This window comes from Amblyomma americanum, chromosome 11, assembly GCF_052857255.1.
Source record: "Amblyomma americanum isolate KBUSLIRL-KWMA chromosome 11, ASM5285725v1, whole genome shotgun sequence".
NCBI lineage: Eukaryota > Metazoa > Arthropoda > Arachnida > Ixodida > Ixodidae > Amblyomma > Amblyomma americanum.
This window is the reverse complement of record NC_135507.1, coordinates 113,833,308-113,859,774: the sequence shown is the minus strand read 5'-3', so window position 1 is coordinate 113,859,774 and position 26,467 is coordinate 113,833,308. Positions and strand designations below refer to the sequence as shown.

At 45.9% G+C, this 26,467-nt stretch overlaps 1 protein-coding gene across 1 annotated transcript in view; it reads right to left on the bottom strand.

Moving 5' to 3' along the window:
• The window catches only part of LOC144110070 (arrestin domain-containing protein 3-like), a 547,381-nt gene that overhangs the window by 223,469 nt on the left and 297,445 nt on the right, over positions 1–26,467 (bottom strand). Inside the window, exon 2 of the mRNA XM_077642885.1 lies at positions 3,281–3,402. Within this exon, the coding sequence (XP_077499011.1) occupies positions 3,281–3,392 (112 nt within the window). The 5' untranslated portion in view covers positions 3,393–3,402. The remainder of the gene's footprint in view (positions 1–3,280; positions 3,403–26,467) is intronic.

Below are 26,467 nucleotides of genomic sequence, written 5' to 3'. Positions count from 1 at the left end.
TTTGCGGAACTCAAGTTGGCATCTTCTGATAATGGTGTTTTTGTCTACGAATTTCTCTAGCAAAGATGAAATAAGTTTTTCCAAAGTCCTAAAGACGATAGGTAGGCAGATGAAAATTTGGTCGATAATTTTCGAGGCAGTCATTGCCACTCTTCATGTATACTACAATTACTTTAGCCACCTAAATTTTTAAATCCATATTTTAAAAAAAGTAATATATATGTGAGTAGAGATGATAATGTTACGATAAAAAACTTAATTACCCTAACATTAAAATCATTCGCATTCCAAAAAATCCATACAATCTTAGCTTCAGAAACAAAATAAAGCAACAAGCTACCTTCTCTAAGGTCAGTGATGTATGAATATCACGTTTTGTAACAAGGCATATGTTTCACATCAGTGAAGAAGTGATTGAAGATGTTCGACAAGTCATCCCCTGGGAGTGCACTGCCGTTGAAAGTTAGGTTTTCAATGGCGCCGTCTTTTGTCGAAAGCTTAAATAGAAAATTTAATTCTCTTTATCTAATTACTATCAAATACCTTAAAGTATTCACTTAAATACCCATCTCTAACAATTCTATAATTTTTGTCGAGCCAATAAGGTTTAAGCATAAGGTTTAAATGCGATGAACATCAGTACGTCTTCAAACTTAATGAACTTGTTGTATGATTTTTGTTTTTCCTTATTTCGCCAAATAAATCTTGGGTAATCGATCCATAGTTTTCTTACACGGCCTCTCACACAAACTGAAAAATATAGAGAATGCTAGGCATAGTTTCTTGCAGTTTCAATAAACATTTCGTAGGCAATATAGCAATCCTCAGCAGAATAGAAGCTAAAGAAATCTGTCCTCTAGCGTCATCTAAGAACTTTTCAAGGCTTCTGGAAGAGACAATCCGGGTAGCGTGTGTTAGTCTTGACTTTTGCAGCTTTCAGGCTTTTCAGCAGCTAGAAATATTCTAATGTGGTCGCTAATATTACAAAGGATTACCTTTCAGTCAACACATGGAACATCATAACCTGTTTTAAAACATCTAGTAGTGTTTCTGAAGAACAAGCCAGCGCCTAAGGTTAGAGATGCCATTTTTACAGTTCTTACTGTCAAGCAGAACATCAACGCACCTTGCTCGAAATTTGTTATAGATAATACGTTTCGATTCAGATCACCTGAAAGTATTATCTTCAACAATTTTGTCATTTACAAAGCCAAGAAGCTGTTTAGGAAAATATAAAGTGCACTACAGAGAGAACCATGCCACCTGTAATTACCTTAAGGTTTCGTAGTAATCAAAGAAAACGCAATATTCGGCGATAGTCTCACACTCCACTGTGATGTTGAGAAACAAAAACACGCCGCTACCACGAAGACTTATGAGTCAGAAAAACGTGTTTAGTGCAGCCAACTAAATACATTATTACCTGTCAGTAATTTTCAGTAAAAACCAAGGCATCATTACGTAAGTGAAATGAAAAAAACTAATTCTGTTGGTGAGGATTTGTTATTTAGCGACGGCGCATTTACATGAAGTGAAATAATTTAAAAAATTTACGACATTTTTAACCAAGAACCGGTTTAAATTCAACAGGAAGCAAGCAGTAAGAGTTCATTTTTTACCACATTTATTGACCATTCTTGAAGCTAGCTAACCCTTGCTCCGTGCTGCACCTCGTTTAGCGGATAAAGGGCTGAATGGTCACTTGCCGCCATTTTCACGTCTGCTGCGCAAGACTTCCCAGCCCTATCGAAAAATCTCGTATATATGTGTTTTATGTGTCTAGCCTCTACGAGATTATGGAATATGTGTCATACGTGCCCACGTATGAGATACGCGCCAATATGTCTACGTAGAACAGCAGATTGGGCTAGTTTGGTATGTGTGTCTCGTCTCTTACTTGGTCTGTGTGTGTTTGCGCTGTTGAACCACCATTATGTCATACGTGTCTCGTATGTAAATCTATTAGGACAGAGAAACGCTCTACTAGAACTGAAAAGACGGCAACGATAAAATGGCGGCCATACAATTTAGAAAATAAAGTAAAAAAGTACTGGGCGAAAAAAAAAACACCTTGCACAACAGGATTCGAACCACCACCCTCAACATCCGCAGCGCACAACACTGGCCACTACTCCACGACCGCCCTCTTCTTTCTTTATTGCATGGAAAATTGCATGGAAATAGTTCCGAAAATAAAGTCTAAGCGCACTTACGCCGCCAAACACCAGGCCACCTTACCCCTGCATCGACCCTCCTTCCAAAACATCAAAAGTCTGGGAGTCGTACACCTGCATAAAGATAGGGGTGTCACACAGCGCCGAAGGTAACGGCGTTTTAGAAATTTTAAAACATGATATGGATACTACTTACGGTGGGCTACAGGCCTCTCAATAATTAAGGAGCCAACATTAATAGTTAAAATTTAACTATATAACATTAGTTACCCAGCCAGCTAGTTAGCACGTCTTACATTTATTTTGATGTACAACGCCGCTGACAATGCTATGCTGAAAAAAAGAGCTCTTCTAACTCAGAAAGCCTATGTTAAAAATTGCGTAAAGTGTTAGGTGAAACACCCTGTATATTATATTGACGAATGCGGGTACAGACGTGAGCGCATCTGCTCTTTTGGAGGCCCGCGCCGCAATTGTGGCTTTGTCGTTGTTACGGATATGCGGGAACAGCTGAGCGCAGTACCTCTACCTCCGTTAAAATTGAATTTCCTTCACTCTGAAGAACAGCGCTCGAGCGCTCAAAGCAAGCTTGCTCAAGTCTGCACTTTTATTGTTCCCCACATTAATTCCTTCAGCTTGCAAACGTTTTTGAGCGTACCGTCAGGGCGGTAACGGGGCTAGCTGGCTATTAGTCATATTACAAAAGTACTTCAGAGGGGGACCACCAAACTGCGTCTTGCCGCAGCGGGAATCTATACCATGCAGATGCAAGTTTCACGCCCGTGTCACGTATATTTGTTCCTGAAACATCGTGCACATGTGCTATGAGGCTATTGCGAATCTCGTTCCTTGCAAACACGATGCTACAAAAGCGGGCACTCGGCCACGACGCCTGCAGTGATGGAGAGAAAGCCGTAATCTCAGAAATCACATCATACGAAGAGCTGGATGCAACGTTCCGCCGCAATCCGCAACGAGCAGTTTAGCCCACGAGCGCTGTAAGAGGCACAAGAAGTCCTTCCCACTCGGCCTTCGCCGGCAACCCGGCTGCACCACCGCGGCCGGCAGGAGAGAGAGCTTGACGGCGGCGCCGAAGCAGCACTCACCTCTGAGCTTGAAGTTTTCCACAGTGTTGACGATGATGTGACCGGCGAGCGTCTCGCCGGCGTAGTACATCTCTTTCTCCAGGCGGATGTCAAACTCTCGGATGTAGTCCATGGCTTACACCCTGCACAATCAATCAATCAATCAATCAATCAATAATCAATCAATCATTAATAAATAAATCACTCGAAACTCTAAAAATAATAATAATATTGAAAAAAATGTTACGAAGTTAGCCGATTTGATTCTATTAGGAAATTTTGGACGGCAGTAAAAACAGCCTTGTGGCTGTACCCAAGTATCGTGGCTCCAAACGACAATATGACTGGGCTGCTCAAACTAAGGCCAAGCTGTTATAATGGCTTCTCTAAAAACCGTCTTGTCATCATGGTGAAGCGGCTTGTCATCAGCGAACAAGGTATAATTAAAATACCTTTGCGTTTCGATATGAATAAGTCCCCGCCAATTATAAAAGACAAAGTGCATTCCTAACGAGCTATGAAGGTTGTGTAGCCAAATAGCAGTTTATACAATTTTCAAGGGCTCTAAGCAATGGACACGGTCCGAGTACTTTGCGGATGGCCAAAGTTCAGCCACTACATAAAAATGACAAGAAACAGTGAATTAATAATTGCCGACGAATTTCATTAAAATCGACGACTTGCATAATTATGGAGCACAAATACACATTCATGTTCTGAATTTCGTTGGAAAACGCAATTTTATTATTATTTTTCACCACCGATTTTAGAAATGTTTTTCTACTTGCCCTTAGTCACTCCAGAGTCTACACTCTTAGGAAAAAAGGTAGTAAAAAGGCAGTAACGGCTGCTGTCACTACGTTTCTTTAACAGTTACTACCTTTTTTTAACATTTGCTACATTTGTACTACTTTTTTTTATTTTTACGACCTCGATTAAAAAGGAGGTAGTAAAATGGTAGTAAGTACGGCTGTTACTACCTTTTTTGACTGTTACTACCTTTGTACTACCTCACTGCCACCTCACCGAAAGCAGAGGTAGTAAATGCGGGTGCTACTCGTATGACACCATCATCCGGAACGAAAGTCGGTGAAATGCATACAATTGGAAGTATATATACCAACGATTCAAATCCATGTCGAGAGCTAGACTCCAACCTGACTAAGAGGAGTATAGTATAGGCATATATTAGTGTGGGCAAAGAAAAAGAAAAATAATGTTGCCCAGCCCGCAGTGAGAAGTCGTATGGCACTACCAGCAGTGGTGTACAATAAACAGTTAGGTCAAAATTTCCATACCAAAGTCTGGAAAAACTGCCGTCACATGTATGTGCGCCAGTGGTGCGCTCTCACTCCTCGCGCTCCTGGTAACATGTCTGGTGCCCGATACGCTTTAGTAATGGACTACTTTAAGTGCCATTTTTGCATTTATTGTGGTTTTGTCAAAGCCATAGACGAGCTCTGCTTCTACCTCTGGAATCATATTTTAGCAAAGAAAAGTGTTGCAGCGATGAGGCCGTGCCTGCATCTTACCCAGCATTCTTGTTAGAGGTTGCTTTTACTGCCCTCTAGAGGTAAACGCCGCTAATTGTAGTTCTTGTCTCTGCCTTCGAAGGTAATAAATGAAATTAAACTACAATCGCTGTTACAACCTTCAGAAGTAGTAAATGCTACTACGGATAGTTTCTGTTACTACCTTTGGAGGTATTAAAGGTTAAAGTCTAGAGTCTGACGGAAACCCGTCTGGTCGGGATGGTACATGATGAAAGTAGAAGGCGCCGACCAAAAAAAAGGATGTGATGACGTTTCGGTTACCGTGCCGACCAAAAGAAAGGATGAGATGACGTTTCGGCTCCCCCACGGGAGCCGAAACGTCATCCCATCTTTTGGTCGGCACGGAAACCGAATTATGAACAAGGCTCCTGTGGAGGAGCCGAAACGTCATCTTATCCTTTCTCTTGGTTGGCACGGAAACCGAATTGTGAACAAGGCTCCTGTGGAGGAGCCGAAACGTCATCCCATCCTTTCTTTTGGTCGGCACGGAAACCGAATTGTGAACAAGGCTCCTGTGGAGGAGCCGAAACGTCATCCCATCCTTTCTTTTGGTCGGCACGGAAACCGAATTATGAACAAGGCTCCTGTGGAGGAGCCGAAACGTCATCCCATCCTTTCTTTTGGTCGGCACGGAATCCGAATTGTGAACAAGGCTCCTGTGGAGGAGCCGAAACGTCATCCCATCCTTTCTTTTGGTTGGCACGGAAAACGAATTGTGAACAAGGCTCCTGTGGAGGAGCCGAAAGGTCATCCCATCCTTTCTTTTGGTCGGCACGGAAACCGAATTGTGAACAAGGCTCCTGTGGAGGAGCCGAAACGTCATCCCATCCTTTCTTTTGGTCGGCACGGAAACCGAATTGTGAACAAGGCTCCTGTGGAGGAGCCGAAACGTCATCCCATCCTTTCTTTTGGTCGGCACGGAAACCGAATTATGAACAAGGCTCCTGTGGAGGAGCCGAAACGTCATCCCATCCTTTCTTTTGGTCGGCACGGAAAGCGAATTATGAACAAGGCTCCTGTGGAGGAGGCGAAACGTCATTCCATCCTTTCTTTAGGTCGGCGCCTTCTACTTTCGTCAAGTAATAAAGGTTACTAAAGGTAGTCTCTGTAACTACCATCGAATGCAGTAATGATATTAAACGTAGTCGCTGTAACCACGTTCTGGGGTGTGTAAATGCTACTAAGGGTAGTTCCTGTTACTACCTTCACAGGTAATGTTACTAAAGGTAGTCCCTGTAACTACCATCGAATGTAGTGACTGATATTAGACGTAGGCGCTGTTACTACGTTCTGAGGTAGTAAATGTTACTAAGGGTAGTAACTGTTAATAAAGGTAGGTCCTGTTGCTACCTCTAAGATGTAGTAACCGTTGCTACTTTGCAGTTACTATCTACAGTTGCTACCTAGGTAGTAACATATCTGACAAGCAGTTACTACCCTGAAGGTTAGTAACTATAACTACATTTTTTTAGAGTGTAGACGACTTTGCGAACTGTATTATTAAAGTAAACCAAACAAATGCCATTTTTACAGATTTTGCACAGGTATTTGACAAGGTTTCTCAAAAAATTAACAGGATTTCAGCATATTTGAACAACCGTCAGCAGCATGTCACAACAAGGTGGCAGTTTGGGTTTGTTGGTAGTGCATGACGTATAAAATAGCGCAACATCAGACAAGGACATGAAAGAACACACACGAGCGCTAACTTGCAACAGTTTATTGCGGAAGAGAGCCTGTAGATATATATGACATGGCGATACATTGCGCAAGCGCGGCATACAGTCAATTGTTTAATGGCTTCTGAGGTAATCTAATTCCTTACGAGATAGCCCAACAGAGGGTTTCGCTATTCAGTTGTCAGCTAAGCTATCTATCATTTCAGCTTCAATTATTTCTCGCGTGAGTTTACAAGTGTTTTTGGCAATGACCGTGCATGCTTAAATGGGAGGTTTACACTTGGATTCACATTTTCTGCAGTGCGCATCTAAAAAACCATCTTTCTTTTCTTTAACATTGTAGCGATGTTCTACATACTTCTTTCCAGATGTCAATGGTATGCTGTGCACAATGGATTCCGTACATTTAACGAACTTAGTTTGATGATTTATCTTGCACCCACTCTTTGTAGCAGGGCCTGGTCTTATCATTCTGCAAAGTTTCTGCAGCTTCTCTGGAGCTGAAAAAATGACTCACTTTTGCCCGTTGTCCAATCTTCTTCAAGCGGTGGGACAAGCCGTGAGTGTACGAAATCACAACAAGTTTCTGTTTGTTTAGTGAATGGGACGGTGGTGGGACATGAGGGTAACAGATCTCCTTTAGGAGCCTTTCGGCAACACTTACAAGGACATGCATAGGAAAACCTGCTTCAATTAGCCTCTGTACTTATTGAGCAAGACTTTCGGTCATTAGCTGAGGGCAGGATTTTTTTATGGCATTTATGAAGCATAACGTATGACACTAAGTATGTCACTTTTGCTGATCGGTCCTATCAAACTGTTTCCTTTTTCTGGCGTCACACAGGGCTTGTGCATGGGGGACTGTTGTTTAATATTTACATTAACTGCATCGTAAAATACATTGCAGTACACTATGACCTTTTCCCGGATGATTGTGTGCTCTACACTGAAATACAAATTTTCCAAGTTCAGATAGCACTGAACGAAGCATTTTGGTTTTTGGTTTATGGTTTTTAACGTCCCAAAGCGACTAAGGCTATGAGGGACGCCATAGTAAAGGGCTGCAAGTAATTTAGACCACCTGGGGTTCTTTAACGTGCACCGACATCGCACAGTAGCGGGCCCCTAGAATTTCGCCTCCATCGAAATTCAGCCGTCTTTCGGGTCTGCGGCCAAGCACCATAACCACTCAGCCACCACGGCGGCTGAATAAAGCTTTTAACTTCGAGAAAAGCGTCCCCATGACATTGATCGCGTAACAAAACACGTTGCGGGTTTAGTTGGCGATGCATGTTTTCTTGAAAAACTAATTCAGCGCTACATTTGAGACATCATCATCAGCATCAGCCCGACTACGTCCACTGCTGGACAAAGTTATTTCTCATATCGCTCTCATTAAACCTGTCCTGTGCCAGCTGCGGCCACACCATCCACGCAAACATTTAAATATTTCTGTGTCCTCGCCTAAAATGTGGCGCTGAATTACTTTTTAAAGAAAATATCACAGTGACCCGGAAGAGAAACCCCTTATAGTCCATTATTCCTCTGCTAATAACGCTCTCTCCGAACTTTCTCACTATAAATATGTAAGAATATGGTTAGCTTACGACTTTCACTTAACTGAACACATACACAGATTTTTAAACAATTCCCACTGTAATCGTTTTTCCTTAGGCGTGCACTAAAACTTTCCCCAGCCCGAGTCCGGTTTGCTTCTTAAATATCGGCTGTCTCTCCAATACCATATTATGCGGCGATAACTTAGGATTCATTTACTTAAACAACCAGTAATACAAGTGAACAAGTACAGAACAAAGCAGTTCATGTTGTTCACAATCGCTATGAGGACAGCAACAGCAATAGCTATGCACGTGCATAAAGAAGCGAGTTGCAAAATAGGGGCGGTCTAGTGTCTATGATCGGAAGAAATCGCGTTTTTAGACATGAAGGGACACTAAAGGAAAATAGCAAGCTAAGCAAGATGGATAGATTATTTCTCGGGAACAGTACCGACGTGTTTTCGACTCGGATGGGCGGTTGTGTTGCTTAGAAAACTGCAAATTAAATCTCCAATACCCTTCCGATTTCAAGCGCCTGCCATATATGAAATGCCGTAACGTCATCTCTGTGACATATCTGCAACCCGACCAACAGAGCGCCACTTTGAAAAAGCAGACGCACGGCCAGCAGTCGAAAACCGAAAGTAAAAAACTACAAAGAATATTTACTACATTCAATTTTGTGCGACGCAGAACGCGACGGTGAGCAGGCAGTGCCGCGGGACGGAGCAGATGGAAGTTGATGAAGACGATGCTCTCCAATGCACAGCGAGAAAGTGTGGTGCCCCCCCAATTCTTGGCCAATCCCCCTATGTGGGCATGTTCCATTGTATGGCGGAAAATCTTCAAGTGCCGACCAATCGTTAAAAAGATGACGTTTCGGCCCCGGCTTACGGGGGCCTTGTTCACAATGAAAGAAAGACAGGAGTGTAGGTAAGTTATATAGGTTTCATGGTATGACGCAAGCAGCGGGAGTATATCGGGGGTAGATTGCCTTCGTTGCGATTAAGCGTGTTTGCCGTCGTCTGAATATAAAAAAGATTCTAGGCAAAGCCTTGTCGTCTTGCTCTTTTCTTTTCCGATTATCTTCGAGCCGTCCCAGTCGATGTCATGGCCCTCGGAGATAGCATGATCAGCCAGTGCGTTTGTTGCCACGCGCTTGTTCTTGACATCATTGTGGTGCTGCTGCAATCTTTTCCGAAAATCACCTGTTTCACCTATATAGATATGCTCGCAATCAGCGCAGGGAACCCTATGCACGATGCCCGGGAACTTCTCCTTCTTTATCTTGTCTTTTACTGTAACCAACGCGTGTCGCAGCTTCTGCGTGGGTACATGTGCGACGTCGACTTCGTACGACTGGAATATGTGGGATAAACTTTCACTTACTGCGGGAACGTAGGGTATCGGAATCCTTTTCTTCTTCTCTCGCTGGGGTTGCTGTGGCGGCGGGTGAGCTAGGCGACTCTCGGATTTTCGTATAAAAGAACTGGGATAGCCCGAAGCCATCAGGTCGCGGCGAACGGTGTCCAGATCTGTCTTTTTCTCTTCCAGCGTAGAGCAGAGGTTCTCCGATCGGCGGACAAGCGAGGCAACAACGGACTTCTTGTGACCGGTCGGGTGTACGGAACTGAAGTTGAGGTACATGCCAGTGTGCGTGTCCTTCCTGAATACACTGAATGATATTCCAGGGCCGTCGGGTTTCACCAGAACGTCCAAAAAAGGCAGACGGCCATCTACTTCCTCTTCCGTGGTAAACTGTATGACCGGTTCCATGCTGTTCAGGTGCAAAAGGAATGTACTCACAGCCGATTTCTTGATTATGCAGAAACAGTCGTCCACATAACGAAGAAAGACTTTCGGGCGCGGCGTGAAGCATGAAAGGGCGCGGGACTCCAGTGACTCCATTGTCAAGTTCGCGGCGGTCACAGAAATTGATGCTCCCATAGCCGTACCATGAACCTGTTTATATATGCTCTCCTGGAACGTGAAATAGGTGTTTGACAAGCAGAACTGAAGAAGTATGCTGAGGTCTGGAAGTTCAATGGGTGTTCTTTCCGGTAGGGTTGCATCCGCCTGGAGCGCATCTGTGCAAACCTTCACGGCCAGGTCACTGGGCACGCTCGTAAACAGTGACTTCACGTCAAATGACACCAAAATTTCGTCGTCCTCTACAACCATGTTGCGAACCTTTTCAATGAAGTCGTGTGAGTTGTGCACGTGCGTTTCGCTTTTACCAACCAAAGGGGAGATAACACGATGCAAATAGTTCGACAGCTTGTGAAGCGGGGAGCGGGTGAAATCGACGATTGGGCGCATTGGGTTGCCTTCTTTGTGGATCTTTGGCAGTCCATACAGAGCGGGAGCGGAACCATTGTGGCAGAGGAGGAAGTAGTAGAGGGACTTGTGTTGTGGCGGGACAAAGGAGAAGACATCAGCCAAAAGTTTCTGCAAGTCCCTTTGCACCTTTGAAGTGGGGTCCCGATTGAAGTGGGGTCCCATTGTATGAGGCAGCAAGCAAGCAAGCAAGCAAGCAAGCAAGCAAGCAAGTGTGGTGCAGTTTAACACGACGCGTGTTGGCTGCAGCGATAGCCGAAAAAAAAAGTCTAAGCATGCTTACGCCACAAAACACCAGGCCATCTTACCCCTGCATGACCCCTCCTTCTAAAAGATCAAACGCCTGGAAGGCACACACATGCATCCAGATAGGGGAGCCAGCTAGGCGGCTTTTGCAGTTCAGCACATACTACCCGCACCAAACCGCATTGTTTTCGAAACAAAGATTTCGACGACCGTGGTGATTCGGCGTGGCGGTCCGTCATGTGGCTCTTCCAGAGACCAAAAAGTCCCAGCAACATAAATAGATCATATGGTGCTATTTCAAGGCAATAAAGAAAAAAATTGCCTGCGGCGATAGCCTAGTGGTCTTGCTGAGCGACCCTTAAAGAAGGTCCGTTCGCGCAGTGTGGGTTCTACTCCAGGTCATGGATATAGATTCAATTTCTTTTTCTCTTTTTCGTGCTTTGACCTCTAACCCAGCTGAAGGTGAAAACCAGGCACACAGCGATCGAAGCTCGAGGCACCGTAGTGAAGCTTTCGCTTCGAAAGCGCAGTGGGCACGGGTGCAAGTGCGGGCCGCCTCTGCCCTCTGCTCTTTCGATGTGGGCTCTCCGATTCATGGCTTGCGTCTGCGTCTCGCTGCAACCTTTGCCTACGGTTGAAACAGGCTCCGTGGGAGCGAAACAAACTGCGTGAAGTTATCGAGGGCCTCCGCAGAGAGCACAACAATCTGCTCATCACGCTCACGCATGCGTACGTCGGCGATGATAACGCGTGCGTGTGGCCTTCGATGCGTTGTGTGCGGTCTTGAGGGGTGCACGTAAGCTCGCAGGGATCCTGAACAGGTATTAATGCGAAAGCATTTCTTGGCTCATGAGTGGCGTCACTGGAAGCTGTGGACAGAGCGTGTCCCCACGAACTGAATAAAAATAATGAAGCCTTGTGAAGTCTAGTTATTATGACCACCTATGTTACAGATGGGCGTTTCCGGTAAATTTCCTCCCTACTTGGAGTCCACTCGTAGCGCCCTCCTGCGGCACCCACTGAACCCCCCTCCCTATGTATGGCGCTGGTCGAGCAGATGGCGCGCGCGTAGGTGCGATGGCGAAGGGGCATGAGGGAGGGAGGACACGCAGTAAGAGAGAGGATTTCCCATTACTGCGCCTAAACAGCCTAAGGGGCACCCCTTTTTATACAACACCACATGTGAATGAAAAATTATGCGCACATCTCTCATCGAGCGGAGCACTGTGTTTGTTGAATATAGCTTCGCAGTAAGTGTGATCGCAGACAGCCCAGTGATTGACTCTGCCGCGGTCGGTGCTTTTTCGACGTTCTTGCGTTGCTTCCTGTAGGTTGTAAACGGAAGCGAATCGGCGCACCTTGTGTCCAACGGTAGTCTGCCGCCTGTCTGCTGTAGCTGTAGGCACGGGATGCACGCATGATCTTGTACGAACACGCATAAGCTGGTTTAACGTTTTAGCAGCTGAAAACCCTGCCTTGCGTGCAGGCACCTCACGTACTGCGTGTGATGACCTGTGCTGGCAAACTCTTGCCTTTAACGAGCCAAATGAGTGGCGACGGCAAACGCATGTGGTACTTCTCAGATATTTTTCTGCACTTTTTAGTTTATAATACTGCGAGCACCATGTGGTGATTTTAGGAGGGTGGTAAAAGCGCAATGCACAGAATGGCATGTACACAAAAGGCAGACGTTTAAAAAAAATGACATTTGAATAAATACAACGCATTAAAGTAAAAGCATCTGCGCCCTTCCACTGCGCAGAAAACATGGATGATGCAGCCTGATGCAACCCGCCGCGGTGGCTCAGTGGTTAAGGTTCTCCTGTACTGAGCGGGAGTACCCGCGTTCGAACCCGACCGCGGCGGCCACGTTTTGATGGAGCGAAACGCTAGAGGCGCCAGTGTGCTGTGCGATGTGTGTGCACCTCTTTCTCTCTTTCTTCTTTCACTCCCACCTTCCTCCCTTCCCTTACGGCGCGGTTCGGGTGTCCACCGAAATGTGAGACAGATACCGCGCCATTTCCTTTCCTTAAAACGAATTTCCATTTTCACTTTTTTTCCAGCCTGATGCACATCTGAATTCGGGGCGAGAGGATCAGTGCTCGGGTGCGACTAACCTTTCCTTCGGTCGTCTTTTTTGCACGCTTTCGATTACGAGAATTTTCGCATTGTTGCCTGCGCTTGCAGCGGATGACTTGCAGGGCAGCGCTGTTTTCCTCGTATTTCGACGGCCATCGAGACGACGAAGTAGCGTTGCCCCACAAGGCTCGTGAAAGCGCCAACCGTCGTCACTGCACGCACCAGGAAGTGGCGGCGCCACGTGAGTCTCACTTTAACGCAATTTTTCTGGATTATAAAAGCGTTGTTCTAGGTAAAAATGACAAATTATTTCCTATTGGTGTGCTTCAAATTATCATCAGATTAAATTCGAAATGCTAATTTCTTTCTCTTCAGGTTACACTAAAGGACAACATAACAATCTCCTGATTACCCGTTTCGCCAGCTTGCTAACAGCGAAGTTCTGCGGTAATCTCTGACATCACTCAACAGAAATCTGAGTGTTCCAAAATTCACTAGTACTTTCTGTTCACTACTATTCTGTCGCATTGCGTTCCTGACTCTCCCACATTGTTATGAATTTAATAATATTATCGATTTGATGCTCTTTGTGATTACTCTTAATTTATTCTCTAAAGATTTCATAAGTCCTTGTTAATTTGCCGCGAATTTGTGGTACTGCTCTCACAGATATTTTTCTTTATTGCTGATCCACTTTTTAGTTTATTATTCATTGGTCGCTTTGTTTTATTCCCTGAGTATAGTACTTGTATCTTGATTGGTGTTTGCCAACCGTGCGGAAATCTCTTCCTGGGATTATTGTGCCAATAAAATAAAAATATCTGCACTGAAGAGTAGAACAGAAAAACACAACAAATTTTTTCTTTCATGAAAAAACGCTGCACTCGATAACGTCGCGGACACCTGCTCCTCTTGCTCAGACGTCTGCCCCAAATTACATTTTCTCTCCTGAAACCAAGTTTTGCAGGAGACAAGACTGATGATCTGAGACAAGACGCTGAACAACGTAACGAGCAAACAGGATCCGCAGAATCCTTATCGGCGAAGGCTACATGTGCTGAGCCTGTATCATGGCACGAAGGTACTGCCGAACAAATTGCCAGCCCAGTCGCATATATGATTCAGGTCAAAGGTCACCTACAGTTCACTTGTAATGGTCACCTGCGGCCACGAGGAACTGCCAGGCCCTAATTTCTTTCAGTGGATTGAAGAAGCGATTGGTCTAGGAGGATCAGAGATAACAAGAGGTCTTTTGAAAGAAATATCATCTGAACCAGTCCGGTTTGAACGACAACTTCGACGGCAGAGCGTCTGGCTGGGCCTGTAATAAAAGTTGAACTTCAATCAACGCGCTCCCCGCTGTCAGCCCCGGAGGAGAGGGGAGACAGTCATAGCCGAAGCAACAATACGCACACGCATTGTTCGTCCTTACGGGAGGGGCGCCAGCGGGGAGCTGCCCAGCATTCTGCGAAAACACGACATCTGAGTGACTGACAAACCCGTCTCAGCGATAGCCATTTCTCATTACGGCCCAAAGACCGCGTCCCCGGGTAGAAAGAACCAGGCGTCGTCTACGAAATACCACGCTCCGGATGTCCGGCCTCATACATCTGCAAGACAAAAAAACCTCGATAAGAGAATCGGGCGACACAAAAATAACGTCCGGTAAATGAACTCAGAAAGCAACCCCTTGCCGAGGATTGCGATCGCTCCGACCCCAAAAATGCCTTTTAAGAAGTGAGCGTCTTAGACGCGGACCGTCTATAGAAAGGTCACATTGAGTCATTGCACATTCGGCTCTCAATGGCAGCGGTAAAGGTCACACCAGGAACTCTCCCCTCAACGTATACTAATGGCCTTCGTCACGTGCGAACAAACCGAAAGTGAAGGCCCGTTTCTGCTGCTGCTTGCCCGGCTCTCATTGATCCGGGAAGAAGGACGGAGTTCGTCCTAAAATGTGGAGCTGAAAATAAATTATTGTTTGTTCGAGTATTTCTCAACTTTGGACTTCTGGAGGGAAAAAAGTGCAATGTAAACCACCTACAAAGAGATGTCTAACCCGGGCAACCTTACACGGCGATTGTCACACAGCCAAGGGCTTTCCAGGACGAGCAGACTCCCGCAGGCGCTATCAAGACCCACCAGCAGTCGGAGGAAGAGAATCCGGAGCTTAACAAAGCCGTTTCCTATCTCAAAGAAGATGAGGAGCCTGCCCCTACAGGAAGCCAGTCAGCAGTTGCATTACTGCCATGCAGCACCCGTACGCGACAACCTCCAGGGTCGCACACTACAGAAGAGTTCACCGCAAAAGGGAGGATTGTTGGGCCAGTTGGTTTACGACTGTCGAAAACAGCGCGAAAAAACGCTGTGTGTATTCTTTCTTTTCTCTGTCCTGTTTGTCGCGCTGCTTTCGACGTTAAGAAGAGCTCAGTGAGGGGACCAAATAGACACTTAAAATTACTTTTAAAAAATGAGGAACGCATCAGTTTCAGCACCGCCTTGGCAAGTGATATCAAGGTGGCTCACGCCCAGTGGTTACGGCGCTCCGCTGCTGACACGAAAGACGCGAGCTCGATCCCGGCCGCGGCAGTCGAATTTCGATGGAGGCGAAATGCCGGAGGTCCGTGTACTGTGCGATGTCAGTGCACGTTAAAGAACCAGAGGTGGTCGAAATTTCCGCGACCCTTTACTACGACGTCCCTCAGAGCCAGAGTCGCTTTCGGACGTTAAACCCCTATAAAGCGAACCAAGAGATATAGTATAAGCAGATATGTCTGAATAATGGCGTACTTTCGTACCTGCCCAAGGTTTACTTTCATACCTGGCCTGGCTACCTGTGTTCGGGTCTTTAACCGAATACAGTAGACGCGACTTGCTTTACGAAAATTCTTTTCAGTTACGCGTACGATTCCTTCCCGGACCGCAGTCACCCACTCGAAGTTGAACACATTTCCTGGCGCGCTATGGACGGCTTCAGTATCTCCGCACGCGATTAGCCATGAGTAAGTGCACACTGGCGGGCCTGGCGACGATGCCTTCCGCCAGAGTTGCAACAGAATTATGACGCAGCCAGAATGCCCTGAGATAAGAGGGGTTATTTGCTTGCACACGCTCCTTGTTGCATATACGCTACTCCTTGGAGATTCCCTATCCCTCGCTTCGGCATGTTCTCTCTCTTCGATGCCTGAAGAGAAGCGCAAGCCCTGTCCTTGATGACCGAGAAGCCGTGGCAGAGGCTCTGAATCGCCGCTGCCTTTCCAAGTGCAGTCTCACCGCTGAGGTTTCGATTTGTCAACCAAACGAGGAGATAAAAATGGCTGTAATATCTACAACTGACTTTAGTCACTCAACCACCGGGAGTGGGCGATGCAGGGAGGACGCGCAACGCAGTCTCGTTAAGTTAGCAACATTGTAAGCGCTCTGCTAGCAACCTGGCAACATCGAGTGCAGTTGTGTGCTCGCTGGCATGATGGAAGGAAAGAACCAAACTCGGGAGAGGCGGTTACGTCACATTTTTTAAAGCGAAAGCTTTGCTGGCAGCGAACTTGCTATTTCGCAGTGGCGGTGCTCCGAGGCGGAACATGACGTCACAACGCGCCCCTCGCCGCGGAGCCGAACCGGTCTGGCCTGGTCGCCGGCGGCTGGCGCACTCGGCATGCTCCAAGTCTCTGCCAGTGCAGTCAGAGTGCGCCGAAGCCGCCGGACGCGTCGGCGGTCAACCGCAGTTGGTGTATAGAGGATCTCGCTTTGGCCGACGTCGCCGTGCAGCGCGCGCGCGTGTGTTACGCCGGAGCATAAACGCGCCTTCACAGAGCCCGCACTTAACGCTAACCAACGTATTCGGTGGCGGCATCTGTGGGAGCCACTGGGACTGAAACTCCCCGCACACTCACTGAATAAGAAGCAAACCTGTGCCGAGGCTCGCAATCGAACCAGGGCCTTTGGCGTTCGAGGCAGAGATGCTGCCACTCCGCCACGATGGCTCAAGCCTTAACCATGAATAAAGGCGCCTCTCGTGAATGCACTCTTCCGATGCAGAAGTCGCCGCGCTTTCCCTACGTATTATCTGGCCTAACAGAGCTAGGCCATGAGCAATTTTTGAAGCCGCTCCCCTTGCTCCCCGTCTACTTCGCCGCCGTCTCCACGCGCTTGCGCATGCGCAGCAGATAATATAGCAAACGACGCCACTACGCCCAGCGTTATCATTGGCTGCGCCGCCGGCCAAAGACTCCCAGTAGTCCTTTTGAAAGCGCGTGTTTCCGGCGCCCATCACTACAAAGAAGCTTACATAGATGGCGCCAACTGCTCCAGAGACAGAGTGCAGGTACCGCGAAGATTCAAACGCGCCAGTTGGACAGGCGCACCATAGTGCGGCCGTACATTTGGCATAATAGCGCAGTCACGGACGCCCCGCCCCTTTATCCTTTCCTTCATTTCCATGAAAAGCTGCAATAGAGTATAGACAAGCAAAGCAAAGCAAAGCATATTCAAGCAAAGCAAAGCAGAGGGCGACAACCCGGAAAGCGGCCCACAAATGCAGAACCTCACTGTTTCTTAATGGCGGCATCGCAGTACGATGCTAATCCATCAGCTTTCCGAAGAAAAACCTGAAAGTCTTCCCGACGCGAAAATCTGAGAAACACTTGAGGACGTTCGTAACCACATTCTTAAGAACAAAAATGAAGTTGGCCTTTCCAGAGAAATTCGAGAGCACCCCATAATGTTGAAAGTAGGCACACCTCTGAAAACGAATTCAGCTGGGTTAGTAGGGTTTAGTAGGTGGATTAGTGGGGGAATAAATCCATCCATCCATCCATCCATCCATCCATCCATCCATCCATCCATCCATCCATCCATCCATCCATCCATCCATCCATCCATCCATCCATCCGTCCATCCATCCATCCATCCATCCATCCATCCATCCATCCGTCCGTCCGTCCGTCCGTCAAGGGAGCCGCCGCGGTGGCGAAGCGGTCATGGCGCTTGGCTGCTCGCCCGAAAGACGCGGGTTCGATCTCGGCCGTGGCGGTCGAATTTCGATGGAGGCGAAATTCTAGAGGCCTGTGTACTGTGCGATGTCACTGCACGTTAGAGAACCCCAAGTGGTCAAAATTTCCGGAGCCCTTCACTACGGCGTCTCTAATAGTCTGAGTCGCTTTGGGACGTTAAACCCCCATAAACCAAAGCATGCCTCAAGGCGATGCCAATAATACGTCGAGTTAGTACCTCGTTGTAATCTAATTCTAAAACGTGCTTTCGGTGTTAACTTCTGGTTAAGCCACTTTATCTACATCAAGTGTTCTAAGAGGTTTAAAAAAATAAAACTGAGAACACCACACCAGGTGGAGCACAAAACATTAGCTAATTTCCGTGTTGTACATTTAGCATCCTCCACTTTGAAAGAACATTTTCTTAACGGCCCGTTCTGGAGGAGAAACTGTGTTTCGCAAGTGTTTTAGTACTTCTACATAATCATTTTCTGCCGGAAAGTTATGGGTCATATATAATAAATGCATATATACGTTCTGCGTTTGTGTTACCCATTCTCGTTGGTTACGCTACATGAGCAAACGCGTCTCCATTTCAGTCTCACTGCATATTCACAACATGTTGCTGTTGTGCACCTGCTAATATCGAAGAAAGCTTTTCTATCATTTCCCGAGATTCGTTCCAGCTTGTCCGCTGCCTTCGCCGCGAAGTGGAAAGAGCAGACGTCCCCGTCAAGCGGCTGTTGAGCTCTTCTTTCGGCCAGGAGGCATTGGAATGCTCGAGTTTAATAGTGCGGTTACGTTGCTTAACACTATTCCGAGGGCTGCATTGCCCGAGACAGCGCCCAAGGGAGCAAGGCAGCCTGAAGTGTAGCACGCAACTAGCGGCTGCACGAAGCGGCGCTGGCCGCGGCGTTCGGCTCATTAGACTCGCAAATCAATCGCGGCTGAACGGGGCTTTCGCGAGGATTTTACATCAGTCACGGGGCGCCTGCTAATGGAAGCGCTGCCCTGTAGGCAACAAAAGCTCGCCGAACGCGGTGCGCTGTAATTCAAATGCGGCTTTATCGGAGCACGCTCTCGCGCCTCTGTTCCTCCCGTCGACCCTCTTCCGCGGCCATTGCTCTACGCTGCCATATTTTTGTACTGGCTTCCTGGTTTGTCGTTAAAATAAATCCGAGCTTGGTCACCGTGTTTCTGCGTAACTGGTGGAAAGTACAGTTGAACCCGGATGTATAGATCTTCTCCTGGCTGATGACGAAATAGTTCGATATATCGGTGTATTAATAATGACAATAGGTAAGTTAACATGGTACCTGGACGTTCACCCACGTTACTGGCGCGCTCCTCAAGGGGACGTGCCACACTGCTGTGTGCTGTCAGTGTCCTTTCGCTAAGCGTTGCTACGCCCAACCGGCTACGCAACGAAAGCGCAGCGGCCGCTACATTGCACCTAGCTGCTTCCTATCATATGATATTCAATTCTGATAGGCGCTTGGCCGTAGGGTTGTCAAGCAGTCAAGGCGATACCGACGTTTTCGCGTTTTTTGAGTGAGACGGGCCTCCACTCGCGGTTGCTATGCCATTATGGCTGCGCTTGGGCGGATGGCAATGAGTAATTACATCCTCTTTACGAATTGTAAAGGTGCTTATTCAAACCGCAGCTCGGTTGGCGTTGGTCGAACAGCGACACGGCGGACGCACTCACAGGCGTCACTCGAAATCCCAGCTGCACTTCGTCTCCCTCTTCGCTGCTCTTCTTGAACTGCTGCTGGTCGCTCCAATTACAGTTAGTTCCCTGCCGAACAATGAGCCATCCTGGCGACTCACGGGAAAGAAACCATGGGCAGATCATAATAAGGCTTGAGGCATTGCAGTAGGGTTGAAATCTGGGTCAGTTGGTACACGTTCAGGAGTAAAACCAGTCAAAAGACGGAACACAGCGAAGAGACGATTGTCGGCAGAGGCAAGGGAAAAGTTGAGCGCGAAATCCTCGAAGCGTTCCTCATTAGTATTCAAGGAGATGATTGCATCAGCAGTCCTTCTGTCTACCTCATGCAGAAGGAACTAAGCTTCCTTTCGCAACGGCGTTAGATCACAGCTTATCTTTAGATGTAGATTGTTGTTAACTGAGCTGCGCAAACTTTGCCACTTTTCCTGGGAGACTGTTTTCTTCTATAAAGCACAGTTGCTAGTCCAGTCGTCGTGTGTGTGCCTCGTCTCTTCGCTGTGTTCCGTCTTTTGACTGGTTTTACTCCTGAGGCTTGAGGCGCTCGACGTGCACAGTTTCGCACCCCCAGCGACGGTGATCTGAAGAGGGGGTGAGCGGCTCAACGATGTAATCCAGGGGAGAAGTTTGTTGCACAACGAAGTAAGGTCCGCGATAGCGAGAAAGCAGTTTCGTGGCGAGGCCGGGAGGGGAGGAAGGCACCCAGAGCCAAACGAGGGCGCCAGATGGGTATGACGCGGGAGGGTCCGAGGAATCCCGACGGTGCTTCTGATGCCATTGGAGCTGTGTAGTGAAAGAGCGGGCAAATTGCCGGTACTCTTCGGCATACAGGTGAGCTTCGGAAAGTGATGTGGTATCGGAAGGCTCAGGGCGATAGGGAAGTATGGTGTCCATGGTGGATGTAGACTCCCGACCATATAAGAGAAAGGAGACCACGTGGTTTTCTGCGTAGCCGTATTATACGCGTACGTGACGAAAGGGAGCACTTGGTCTCAGTTGGAGTGGGCGGTGTCAACATTCATGGCGAGCATGTTGCTGAGTGTGCAATTGGACCTCTCAGTCGTGACGTTGGTTCGAGGGTGATCGGCGCTGGTGCAGCGATGAACGATTTGGCATTGCTTTAGCAGGGCCTGGACGGCGTCCGAGAGAAAAACACGGCCCCGGTCACTTAGCGGCCGGCCCCGGATAGCGGGGCAGCCGAAAACGTCCGCGAAGCTCGTCTTAAATGAGAACCAGGTGGGTAGGTCGGCTTCATGGTTTCGAAACCATAGGTTGGCCACGTCCGTGAGGTAGAAGAGGACGTTGCTCAGTTTAACGGAATCGTCCCGCCGATTGTAACTGCTCGTAGGAGGCCAGGCAGTCGTAGAGCCAATCTCTCTGCCTGACGCCCTTCCTTATGGGAATTTTATTGCTGACTTTATGGATGCCTATGGTAGCTGTTCAGTCTATATATATATATATATATATATATATATATATATATATATATATATATATATATATATATATATATATATATATATATATACACACACTTATGAAGGGAGCCAACAGTCGCCGAAACCAAGGTGCATAGGGGAATGCTTAATTTTTTTTTGAATAAGTAGTAGTGATCAGTAGCATAGCAATACTTCGATTAATCTAACGCGTAAAGTAATCTTCTTTATGCGATAGTATAATCGAAGTATTATTATCCCACTGATCAGCACTACACATAAAAAAAAAATTAAACATTCGCCTATGCACCTTCTGTTGGCTCTCTTCATAAGTTTGTCAAACGAGCCCCTCATTTCCTTTACCTAGTCTGCCATATATATATATATATATATATATATATATATATATATATATATATATATATATATATATATATATATATATATATATATATATATATGTATGTGTGTGTGTGTGTGTGTATGTGTGTGTGTGTGTGTGTGTTATAAACGTAAATATTTATGATTTTATAAATATATACTATCTTTATTTATTTTAAATATAAATAATTATGCAGGGAACCAAAGTAATGTCCTGCATTTTCGGAAGGCAAAACCAGCATACGATTGTCAGCGAGGCGCTGCAAGTGGTAAGTCTATACGCCTATTTGCGTCAGATAGAGACTACAGTTCCGGATCACCAGAGTGAAACAACCGGAAGAATAACAATGAGGTGGAGAGGAATTGATAGGTCTTCTCAGATCATGAATGACTGTTTACCGATATGCCGCAAGAAAAAGGCATATAACAGCTGCATGTTACCGGTACTCAAGTATGGGGCCGAGAAGTGGAATCTACCGAAAAGGGCTTAATTATTTATTTGTTTTTATTCAAGATATATCTAAAGGCCTTCGGTGTTTCATAAGGGGGAGAGGAGATATAAAATTAACAAAATACATAAAAATACTATTAAATAAAATGAATGCAATAATAATGGGGTTATGGACTCAACATATGCCTCAATGTAAAATATAGTATGCACAAATACTAGAAGCACACCACAGAAAACAAAAAAAAACTTCTTAAATTGAGGACAACGCAGCGAGCCATGGAAAGGAAAACGATAGGTGTAACGTTAAGAGACCGGAAGAGGACAGAGAGGAGAGGGACAGAGAGGAGAGGGAACAAACGCGTGTTAAAGACATCCTAGTCGAAATCAAGAGGAAGAAAAGGGCTTCGGCAGGGCATGTAATGGCAAGGCAAGATAACCGCTTGCCCTTAAGGGTACGGAGTGGATTCCCTTAGGCGAGCGTAGCAGGGGGTGGCAGAAGGTTAGGTGCGCGGATCAGATTAAGAAGTTTGCGGGGATAATGTGGCCGCAGCTGGCACAGGACGGGGTTCAGTCAGTCAGTAGGTCGGTCGGTCGGTCGGTCGGTCGGTCGGTCGGTCGGTCGGTCGGTCGGTCGGTCGGTCGGTCGGTCGGTCGGTCGGTCGGTCGGTCGGTCGGTCGGTCGGTCGGTCGGTCGGTCGGTCTGATTCAGTCAGTCTGTGTCAGTAAGTCTGTAACAGTCAGTCAGTCTGAGTCAGTCAGTCATTTGCAGGGAACCACATCATCCTGCGGATGGCAGAGACTAAAGGCATGGTTGCCTGACGAGGTCTCTGCCCCCGTAACAAAAGGAGCAACCTAGAGCAGTACTCCAGAGTGCTGGTACAAAAAAGAGAAGCATCGTTACAGATAGTACACGCATACATCCGATACAACATGGCTGTACTTAAGCACTATGGACCGTTTCTTTAAAAATCACATTCAAGATTCGCTCCAATATCACAAAAACACGTAAAAAGAAGTCAGCAATTGAAAACAATATTTACATTTATCATTGTTAATTAAAAATCTCAACGGAAACAAAATTGCCCGCAGTTCACGTTTGAACCTTTTTCTGGGTAGGCAGAAATCTAAAATAGAAGCAGAGTTATTTTACATGTCTATTGCCTGGTATTCCAGATTTTGTTTTCCATAATTTGTTCTGACTGTTTTATTTCTGCGTTTGTAGTTACTGATATCATATTCAGCCAAAACAGGTGTGTAAACACTCTGGAGTTTCTTTTTATACATTCGCTGTCCCAGTATCCATAAATAGAATTTACTTGCTGGTAAAACATCAAATCTAGGAAAAAGTGGTTGCGTCGGCAACAATTTAATAGGGCCGGTGTGGTTCACAAAAATTCAGAGGACACGTTTTTGCAGCAGTTGTCGCCAATCATAGTTCCCTTTTGTCGTTGTTCCCCAGACCAGAATGCCATACAAAAGCTTTAAGAATAGAACAGGGAGTAATATAGCGATTGCTATAGCCTAAGAGGTAGAAGAGAAGCTATTTTCTAATACATCCAACAGACTTCGCGAGTTCGGAGAGCAGATGATTAACATGAGGGGTCCAAGACAACGCTTCACTAAACCATACCCCAAAGAACTTTTGCACACTTACTTGTTCTAAGATGTGTCCTCTGTATTGTAAGTTAATTAATTATTTTTATGCTTCTTGATTGGCTTAAATATCATGTACTTCGTTTTTACTGCATTCAACAGAAGTTTGTTGGGTTGCAACCATGTGGATAAATCATTTAAATACATACTGGCCGATTGTTCAATGTCATGCAGTGTTCTACCTGAAAGGAATAAACTAGTGTCGTCTGCAAACATGGTTATTGTGGGTGTTCTTTGTAGCTCCGTAATGTCATTCACATATAAAAGGAAAAGTAACGGGCCTAATATCGAACCTTGCGGGACACCTAGTTAAGTGTCAAGTTGTTTTGAAGAAGTACAGTCTATTTTAACAAACTGACGCCGAAACGATCAGTAGCTCTTGATAAGGTCCAATGTGATGCCTCGAATCCCATAGCAACTAATTTTATAGCTAACATTTCGTGGTCAACGGAATCAAAAGCTTTGCGTAGATCGAGAAATATTCCTAAGGTGAAGAGCTGATATTGAAAATTTCTGATTATTTGCTGCTTGACGGCAACAAGAGCGTCCTGAGTTGTCTTATTTTTCTGAAAACCATACTGCGAGGGTGATATATGATACTTGGTTAGATATTTTGACAGCCGGTTATTGACTGACAATTCGTAAATCTTTTAAAACACCGGTAGTACCGAGATTGGTCGGTAATTCGTAATATCGTCAGTTCTACCTCCTTTGTGAATTGGAATAGTTTTGGCCAGCTTTAGTTTATCCGGGAAGACTCCAGTAGAAAACGTGAGGCTAATGAGATAGGCTAGGACAGGGCTGATTATTAATGACACTCGCTTTACAGATTCAACTTTAATTTCATCATACCCACTTGTGACATTATTTTTTAAGTTCATTAGAAGACCATTGATTCCTCTTTCAGTAACGGCTTCCAAAACAAATGAATTCACTCGATGAGAAGGCCAGTAGTTCCCACTTTGTTGAGCAGGCGGCTGCGGTATGGCTGCATTAATGAAATACTCGTTAATTTCATCTGCTAGCATCTTGCCTACTATGGAGTCATTGATTGCTATTTGGTCAGCCTTAACCGGTGATGGGTTTCTGCCAGTAAGGTAACTTACCTGCCTCCAGATCTTTGCCGGATCCGCTCTTATCCTGGCAAACATTGTTTTATAATATGCAAGTTTAGCTTTCTTGATATCAGCGTTTAATTTATTGCGATATTTTTTAAAATTCTTTGAACAAGTCGCCGTCTTTGAATTTTATGGCTTGTGGAACATACTATTTTTCTTCTTGATGCGTTTTAGTAAGGAGGAGTCAATCCAGGGCTGTTTAATATTCCGATTGCATTTTTTATACTCTCTCAGCGGAAATCCATCATTGTAGCAACTAAGAAAGACACGAAGAAAAACCTCGTACGCTGAATTTCCATCCTGCTGTAGGTACACATTTGACCAGTCAGCTCGCTCAATTAAATAATGAAAATAGCTTAAGGAGCAGTCATTCACCACCCTATATTCAAGCCTGCTGCGTTTATAGTTCGTGGGTAGGGTGTGTTGTGTGGCAAAGAATATGGGCAGATGGTCACTGATGAGCATGATAATGCCCCTGCTTTATAATCTGACGCATTCAGATTTGAAACACATATATCTATAGAAGTAGAACTTTGTGACGTAATTCGGATCGCCATGGTAATAGCATTTTCGCACCCATAAGAGGATAAGAGATTCATCAATTCGCGCGCAGAAGATTCGCCAGCCAACGTGTCGATGTTTACATTTCCCAAGAGAAAGAACTGCTTATTAGTATTAATACAATAGATTATTGCATTTTCTAAATGCTCTAGTAAATGCCTCTTGTATACAGTCGGTGGTCTGTACAGGTCAGCAACTAAAAACGTGCTGGTTTCCACCGTTAGGCACTCTATATCCCTATTCATAACTGTGCACTCATCAAAAATATGATTCGCATACTGTCGTTGTAGATAAATAATCAGGCCACCGCCTCTACCTGTTCCTGCATGCAACATGCTACAAAAATTTAATTCGGTCATGGGCATAGAACTGAGCCAACCATAATTTGGTGCTTACTTGAATTTGTGGCTTTCCTCATAAAATTGTATACATCTTGCCGCGGACAGTAAGTTTAATTGATTCAGGTCGTAATATCATATCAAATTTTATCTGTTGAAGCTTCCATAGCAACGTCGCATTACAGAACCGAAACACTTTCAAGCTTTTTTTGGTTCCGAACTGGTTTAAAACAGTTCGAACCGGATCCGAGTGTCGATTCAGAGGTTGACTTTGATTCGAACGCGCAATGCGTGAACCAGAACCGAACCTGGAAAAATATGATTCAGCTCCTTGGTTTCTACTACGCCACTCTTCGGAAAGCATGTTAACTTCTTGCGCTTGCATTTTAATTGTTTGTCCTGCATAAAACTGAGACAAAATTTCGGAATGCTTCCAAATGGTTCGGCGTCATGTGCAGGTTCGTGTTCGGCCTCATATTCGACCTTGGATTCGCTAAGGTTTCCGGACGATGCTCGCCTGTGTTTACCTAGAATCGGAGCTCAAAGCATTTTGTCCATAAAAACGCAGACATCTCATTTTTAAGGTCATACCTTGAAGTCATGAATGCCGTAGTCTGCGTGCCTTAACGGATTTTAGTAGCTGGGCCACTGTCGCCCAGATAAGTCGTACACAGCAAGGTGCATCACGGCAGTCATTGTATGCCGAGTGCCAGGGGAAAACACACAGTTTTATAGAGCAGCGAGTATTTATACCGAAGTGAGGGCAGTCTTTCAGTTCGAAATGCGTATCGGTCACAGCTTTGAGTGAAGGTCGCGCATAATGCCCACGGCGCATGTATACGTTACAAAGCCCATCGCTTAAAAGATGTACACACACTTGTCCACAGCAATCGAACTGCACGCTCTGTTGTGCACGTCTGAAGATTGCCACTGTGTAGTTTTTAAAGGCATCGAAAGATAAACACGACCCATGAAAATGCGCATGCAGGATAAGACCTCGTTTCGCTTCCTGCGTCACTCGTATGTGACACAAGTGCAGCGTTCGAACGCTCTAGACAGGTTTGTAGACGACTGAACGAGGGCGCACGCGTCCTTCC